The 8371-nt window shown below is 40.6% G+C and overlaps 1 protein-coding gene across 1 annotated transcript in view; it reads left to right on the top strand.

Moving 5' to 3' along the window:
• hlcs (holocarboxylase synthetase (biotin-(proprionyl-CoA-carboxylase (ATP-hydrolysing)) ligase)) overlaps positions 1-3678 on the top strand; it is a 30500-nt gene extending 26822 nt beyond the window's left edge. Inside the window, exons 10-11 of the mRNA XM_070917329.1 lie at positions 1274-1487; positions 2902-3678. Coding sequence (XP_070773430.1) covers positions 1274-1487; positions 2902-3073 — 386 coding nt within the window. The 3' untranslated portion in view covers positions 3074-3678. The remainder of the gene's footprint in view (positions 1-1273; positions 1488-2901) is intronic.
• Positions 3679-8371: the final 4693 nt, after the last annotated feature.

Consider the following 8371-nt stretch of genomic DNA (forward strand, 5'->3'; position numbering starts at 1 on the left):
ACGATTGGACTGAAGTCTCGTTTCTTTAGCTTGTGCCAGCTCATAGTGAATTGAGCCAAGGGTGCAAGACAAGCTAATAACTAGAGCAGCCTCGGAGTCGCCGTCCTCCGTGAGAGGAGCCGGCGTGTACGTGGGACTGAGAGGGTCGAGCAGTCCGAGCGCCCGGACGCAAGGGCGCCGCTTGCCCGGGAGCGCCACTCAAAATGAAGAAGAAATTGTCGATATGTAATACAGTGCACAAAAAAAGATAGCGAACCCTTTTGGAACATTTATGATTTGTATTTTTTAAATTTTATTTTGAAAGTTCAAGTAAATAATTCAACATTGGCATTGTTAATCCCAGCGACTCCTACACACCAAAACATGCAAATGAAGCTCTCCCGCAGCAACATGTCAAACCCCCTGCTTCTAGCTTGAGAGACAATCCCCAAAATAACGATACCGTCAAAACCGCAAGAGTCTGCCGAGCGCGTTGATGTAGATTTTGCAATTGTGGTGTTGAAAATGGGAAAGCTACAGCAAGTTATGAATGCGCACCAAGCTAGCTATCCTCCACCGTGGATCCTTTCCACCTGCAAAGAGTCCAATCTGTGATGGAGACCTTCGTACTCTCGCTGTATCTTAACTGGTTCTTGTTGGAGCACTCTTATCTTTTTCTGTGTGTTCATTACAAAATCTGCAACGGCCTGAAGACCTGTGCGAGCTATCAAAATGCCCATTCACCCAGATAAAATCCCACTTGCCGTCGCCCGTTTTAAACTTTTAATCATGTAAGTACGGCGACGGGGTGTGGCCCCAAAGAGGGGTGGAGGGTCCGAGCTCTGCTCACGACGATTTACCATTCATTCTTACACCAAAATATTGCGCATTCTTTGTGGTTTTTTGTTTTTGTTTTCACAAAAACTATTGGGGCCAGTCTCTGATACACCAATCCGAATAATCCGCCTTTATAAAAGTCTAGAAAAGACACTTTACATTCAGCTAATGTTAGCAAATATGAATTATTGAGAGTCCAAAAGTAACGCCTTGCATCATCTCGCATTTAACCTTAAATCGCATGTCACTCCTAATTACACATAGGTCATCTTCATTATGATGATTTCAGTGTGTAATGTAATAATAATTTTTAATAATAAGGGGTGGGACAACTAATTAGTCACCAGTAGTAATAATACTTGCAACACATTATCCAACAAACACCATTGAAGTACAGTCTCTTGTCGTTTGCTGAAAACGGCATTGTACTATTTCTCGAACATGATGTGTCCTACAGGCTGTGGGTTCAACGTGACAAACAGCAACCCAACGGTGTGCATCAATGACCTGATCCAGCAGCACAACATGCAGCATAGCTGCAGGCTGCAGCCACTCAGCTGCGCCCAGCTCATCGCTCGGACCGTCACCTGCCTGGAGGCCCTCATCAGTGGCTTCCAACAAGGAGGCCCAGATGCCGTCCTGCCCACCTACTACAAGAGATGGCTTCACAGGTGAGCATGGCGAGACACCCCAAGACATTCAGCTGGGACATGCGCACAAGGGCTTTGTTTTGGTGAAGCTGTCTGTAGTAGGGATGCACCGATCCAACTGAATTGCTCAGGATATCTGCTGATACCAAGTACCGATGCTGTACCAATGCTCTCTTTTTCCCAAATTTAAAGTCATTGGAATCATGTTTATGTAAGGTAACCTGAGGCTGAGGCACGCTACTGAGTCTGCAGCCTGCCGTGACTGACGGCAACACTGCATATTATAATGACACCGATTAAGAAAACAGTTTTTAAATATGGATCGGCACGTCTGAATGATACTCAGTCCGCGTAAGGTCAGTATCAGCGCTGACAACCGTCTGGAAAATCGAATCAGTGCATCCCTGGTCAGTTCAGTAATATAGAAACTAGAAAACAGGATCCAAAAAAAAAAAAGAAAAAATAGGTAACTAAGACAATAATTAAAATTGTAATTATAACAGTTTAATATGTAGAAATATTATGCACATAAATACACAAAAACATACAACTGAATTTACAGGGAAGTGAAGCTTCTGTGCCATGTTTTTGGAAGATTCGAAATGTCTAAATAAAAACAAATCAAACAAAATAAAGTGAAATACAATACTTGTATTTCCTTTTTGTGAATGCATTTTATGAAAATCAAAACGTATTTAGTTGTATATGTATATAAACGTAAATTCTAGGAGACAGGGTTGGTGACGTGCATTAGGGCTGAACAATATGCAAAAAAATATCATATTGCAATTATTTAGACAGATTATGGCATAGAAAATTCACGAATTCAGTTATTAAAGACAAAAAGCGAAATAATACTTCTTTTAACATGAAGAAAAGAGAAAAGAAAAACATATAACCTTGTATTGTATTTCTTTATTGAAAACCATTTAATTCGGGTATTAAAGACAAAGTAAATGCATTCATGAAATGCATGTATTTCACTTTATTTATTTGTTTGATTTGTTTTTATTGAGACATTTCAAATCTTCCATATGCACAGCATATTGAAATGCCAAAAAAGATTATTATTATTATGTATAAATAACTTTCAGTCATGAACCTGCAAAGACAAAGTATGCGTCATGGCCCCTGTATCTTTGCACACTAGTTAGGCATTTTAAATCTTCCATAGCCACCTGGCCTGTTAAGAGATTAGTGCAGTGCAGTTGGTGGTTCTGATAAATAGGTGCATAGTGTACATAAGTATTTGGATACAGTGAACATAATGTGCAAGGACAAGGAATGGCGGAGTCGAGGCTGTGAAACAGATGACACACATGGCATCAGAGTCGGGGTTATATGGGAGGGGTCTTTGTTCATGAGGGTATAATAACGCCCATAATAACGTCCCGAAGTAGAATCGTGACAGTGGCTCTCTGTGCTCTGACCTCAGCGGGACCCGGGTGCGTCTCTGGAGCGAGGATGGGCCAGAGGCTGAGGTGGTGGGCCTGGACCACAATGGCTTCCTTCAAGTGCACAGCAAGGAGCAGGGCGTGGTCTCAGTGGAGCCTGATGGGAACTCCTTCGACATGCTGAAGAACCTGGTGGTCACCAAGCAGCGTTAGGACCAAACTGGAGCTGAATACAGAATGGGTTTTCCCTTTCAACACATTCAACCAATAACTGAGAAAAATGATTCACCCATATAAATGTATGCAGGTTTTCTGATTGATTAATACGTCACTAAATATGTTACTACTATCGGTTCGCTTCTCCTTGTGTTAACCTGTTGGGGTAGTTTGTTGGAAGACCTGTGGGTTTGGGACCACCAATTCGAACCATTATCTAACGACTTAATAAATCTTGTAACCCCCCCCCCCCCCCCCCCCCGTCTGAACATCTGACCTGATTTCACTGTTCCATGAGAATATTTTTCCTGTTGCTAATTTCAGCAAAATAAAGATTTCCACAGAAATATGGCGTTCATTTCTTCAAACGAACCAGCTTTCAGTTCATTCACCTGGTCACTTGGCGGTCTGCAAAATCTTGATTACCAAAGGAAAAAAAATGACATCGTGATGTGTCCTAGTATCTAAAATGCAATTAAATAAAATAAAGGAAAAAAAATGGTAGCTTTTAGATTTAAACAGCACATCAAAAAAAAAACAGCACATCGTCCAAGACACTTGAACAGTGATTTACACACTTATATATATATATATATATATATATATATAATGCTGTCCAGTTCAACATCAATCCAAACTACAACGTCAATAATAAACATACAGTTAAATGAATACCTCTCAAAACTGTGTAAAGGTAGAGTTCACGGCTGAGCTGTTATATCGGATTGCATTAGGTTTTACAGGCGCAAGGTTCCTGTAACATTTTGTGTGACTGTCCAATTGCATTTTGTATTATAACTGACAGAAAGCTTTAGGAAAGGAGTTCAGACAGGCTCATCTCCAACATGGGGGGGGGGGGGGTTACTGCAGCATAGCTATAATTAAAATTTTAATAAAAAAATAAAAAGAAGTAGTTCAGGTTTCGTAAATTGTTCCTTTTCTGTTAACGCTTGGTACGAAATCTAAATTCCAAATGTGTTGTCTAATGACAAAACTACCGCAGAGTTTAACCAAAAGCCGTAACCATCCGGTGTAGAAACAGGCAGGTTTACCGGGTCTCTGTGACGAGACAAGACTTGTGCCTGTTGCACGATTTTAGGTGACGCTGAAGACGTCCATTTCCTGTTTGTTGGAAAAAAAAAAAAACAACCCATAGCCAGGTCCAAACTGTAGGAGGGATATTGAAAGAAATCGAGAGGAAAAAGGTATTAAAGTAAGCTGTCACTTACCAAGAACAATATCAGTCAGAATATTCAGGTCACCGAACAGCACGTTATGTACATTAAACGTATCATTGCAGACATTTTTTGTTGTGTTTGGACTGGTGTTTTTTTGTTTGTTTTTTTACATTTCAAAAAAAATTGCCAGAGTTTGCCGATATCACATGATTTACAAATGAACCGTATATAACAACATGATAACATGAGGAGTTGACCAGGACTTGTGTTGCATACAGCCAAATAAAATTAGTTAAAACTAATTTAGAGCGAAATCCACAGGGTATTTACATGATGGTGGTGATGAGATATCTTGGTGACATTCTGCCCTTTTAGTGTAGCACTTCAGAAAAAGCTCATGGAGGGTCTGAAATGGATGGGGGGTTTTTTTTGTTATGGTTTTTTTTTTTTTTTTTTTAGAAAGTCATGATGTAATAATTGTTAGATAGTGTAATAAGTGTGCATAATGTAATTAAAAAGAAAACTGATGTAATAATGTAATAAAAATGTTGAGCGAATAACTGTTTTGTGCATAATGTAAGAAGTTGGTACGTTTTGAGTTGTTACGCTATGAGATTATATGGGGGCTGAACAGTATGTCCCCACATGGGATATATGTGGCCATTAGGCAGAATTTAATAGGTCAACATATATTGTAATAACAAACATGCCCACTCCGCGGGGGGGGGGGGGGGGGGGGGTGTTCAGAGTACTTCAAATGAAACAAGAAAGTGAGAAAAAGGCTTAAATATCTCAAAATAAGCGAACAATGGTGGCCATGGAAGGGCACCGTGGAGGAAAGCATGGTTCTCCCTTACAATTACCAGATGACATTGCACATGTCTAAACACAGCTCAGAGAGTTCACTTGGGAGCAGCCACCTTGAACCAAAAAGTATATATCTGTGGGGGGGATTATTTTTCTCAGCGACTTGACGACACTTAATTTGTCTTCCATAACCATGGCCTCCCGGTGGCAGAGGGAACTGGATGCAGCCCCGTGCCTCATTCCAACCTCAGTCCCCCCCCCCCCCCCGCATCTCAGACGCCCCACGTCAATATGGAGGGTCATCACAGTTAAGAGTATGTACTGTGGTGTGGCGAGCCTGTTCGGACCAGGAATGGTTCCCTGTGAAATACTGTAAGAAACCCTATTTTCACTCTGTCCAGATTCGTTTGAAGGTTTCAGGCATACCAATTCCAATGACACTAGTGTCATGTAGTATTTGTGCACATGAATCCAGCTTTAAACTGTACTGTGCTGTGCTCATGTACAAATTCGATTCACTGGTACTGTACTTGAGTATTTCCATTTTATGCTACCTCATACATGTACTCCACCACATCTCAGAGGCAAATATTGTCCTTTTTACTCCACTCCATTTATCTGACAGCTTTAGTCACTAGTTGCTTTACAGATTACACATTTTCACACCCGTCCTGTCCAGCGAAAACCTTAAAAAAAATCATCTAAATCCCCCCCGATCTTATAGAATATGACCCGCTGATGTGGATTGAACTACTCAACAGTGTCTGATGTAGTTAGCACAACATTAAACATCCACAGCAGTACAATGCAACATACACATTAATGCAGCAGAAATATGAATCCAAAAACATATATGAAAGTAAAACACTGACATGAGACCACTTTTCTACTACTACTACTAATATTTGAAGTACATTTTGCTGATAATGTTTATATACATTTACTTAGTAAATAAGGTTTTGAATTCAAGACTTTTAATAGCAGTGGAGTTTTTTCACAGCGTTTTATTAGTACGTTTATTTAAAGAGGACCTCTTATGCTTTTCCTTATTTTCTGTCATATTTATAATGTTACAATGTCGGACATTCATACTAAACGTTGCCAAAGTTGCCAAATAAAGAGGCAAACGTATGTAACAGTAATCCCCGTGAGCCAAAAGCTCAGGCTTCAGACTGCTCTGAACACTCCGTTTCAGATTTTTCAACCACCGGGTCTATCTGATGTCAGACAGGCACGGATGTCCTTATATGGTATCTCTGCTCCAATCACAGACGAGGTGTTTATGTTTATGTCAAAGTTGCTGAGTAATGTTAGGTTCACAGTTTGCCTTTGGAAATACTTACAAAGACTTCAGGAACTTGGCCGGCCAATCAGAAGAAAGTGGGCCTTTGGGGGGGAGGGGGGCTTAAAGACACAGGAGCTGAAAACGGCTTGTTTCAGACAGAGGGTGAACTGAGGGGCCAGTAGAAGATAAATTAGGACTTTTTTGAACTGTGAATCATGCAAAGCTACTTTAGTGGAGTCACAAAATGAAAATATACAGCTGGAAATGAGCAGAATAGGTCCCCTTTAAGTAAAGGATCTTCCACCACTGGATTTGACACTGATTTTGAACAACAACAAAAAAAACATGTAAAAATTACAAATTGATCTTAAAGACTTCAGACTGAACTGCAACTTGACCGGATGGCGGGGGCATACAACCTGCTGTAATTCTAGTTTCAAATTGATTCGGCGTCCACACAACTCCTGCATCACAATCCATCCGTTGCTTCCTCACTCCTTTTTTAAGACACTGGGAGGGGCGCAGTTAGTTTACCCTTTAAGTGCAATATATATTTTTATTTCAACAATTGCACCTTGTTACAAAAAAAGTTGTACGAAAGACTCATGGCAAACTGAACACAAGAAAGGAGATGAAGCCAAATCCACCTTAATTACCATCAAATTTAACATTTAATCCCTTTAAATTGCCTTACAAATTGAGATTAGAGGTTAATTCTTCACCACCGTTTAGTAGCCGGACCTTAAAAAATTGCTTTTATTTTTTTCCAACAACAGAGATAAAGAACCACTCGGGTCTCCTTGAACTGGCGCGGGAGCCAATCCTTGTTTTCCGTTTTATAAAGGTGGTCATACGTTGACACAGATTCATAACCTGACAATGTTGTATCTGCCACTTTGTTTTTACCCCCCACGCACTGAAGCATTGTAGCTGTGCCAGAGGTTTGTGTCATTTTTGCAGAAGATAATAAAAAATAATAAGTCAAAGGATACAAGGGACATGTCATTGGTTTGGTCATTTTATTTGTGTTGTTTTTGGCAAATTACAAATCTTGATGACACTTTGGTATAAAGCTGGCTAATGACGTGGCACTCTGATATCACAAGGGCTTTCGCTTAATTGGCAGCATCTACTATATTGTTGATTGATTACACCCTCCTTATAAAGTAGGATTATTTAAAGGTATAGTTATTCAAGTTAGATGAGAGAGTCTGTATGGGCAAGCGTGAAGCTACTCGTCAGCAGCTGATTAGCTTGGCAAAGCACAAAGACGGGAAACAAGGGGGGAACAAAAGTGCTTACGTTAAAGGGAAATCACAGTCTATTACAACTTTTATTTTTTATTTCAATAGCTCTCGGCTCTAGCGGTTAAGATGATGTTGTACTCACCAAATGATTGTTTAGAGCTGGGAATGAAACTACGCTCGAAAAAAAGAAAAATTCCAACAGAATATGAAGCTTGAGCAGCCAGACCATAGACTGTATATAAAGATGGCCGACGCGTCTCCGCTTACATGATGTTTCACCCCGTTTTTACAGCATCAAATAACTAATTAGAACCAAACTGTTTAGAAAAATGAACCCTCGAACAAACATCAGCGCGATAAGAACTACCTAAAATGACATAAACCATCTTTGGGAAAAATGTATTTAACGTGTTCTTTGATGTTTTAGTTTGGCCCATGTCCCATCCGCTAACATGGAGGGGGGCGGGGCTTATGACCTATACTGCAGCCAGCCACTAGGTGGGGACGATCAAGATGTTTTGGCTTCACTTTCAGGGGAAGCTGTCATGTCGTCCATCTTTACGTACAGTCTATGAGCCAGACGATCAGACAGGTTAGAAACAGTTTAGAGTGCAGGGTCATCCCCCCCCCCCCCCCCCCCCCCACATGGTGGCCACCATAGATGTGATGCCAACCTGAGTGTAGTGAACGTTTCAGCTTCTAGGGGCGGCTATCTTACATTATGCTAAAAACTCCCTTGGCTGCCCACTCTATTGCACCTTATTTTGAGTGTGTTAAT

The sequence above is a fragment of the Enoplosus armatus genome, chromosome 13, assembly GCF_043641665.1.
Source record: "Enoplosus armatus isolate fEnoArm2 chromosome 13, fEnoArm2.hap1, whole genome shotgun sequence".
NCBI lineage: Eukaryota > Metazoa > Chordata > Actinopteri > Centrarchiformes > Enoplosidae > Enoplosus > Enoplosus armatus.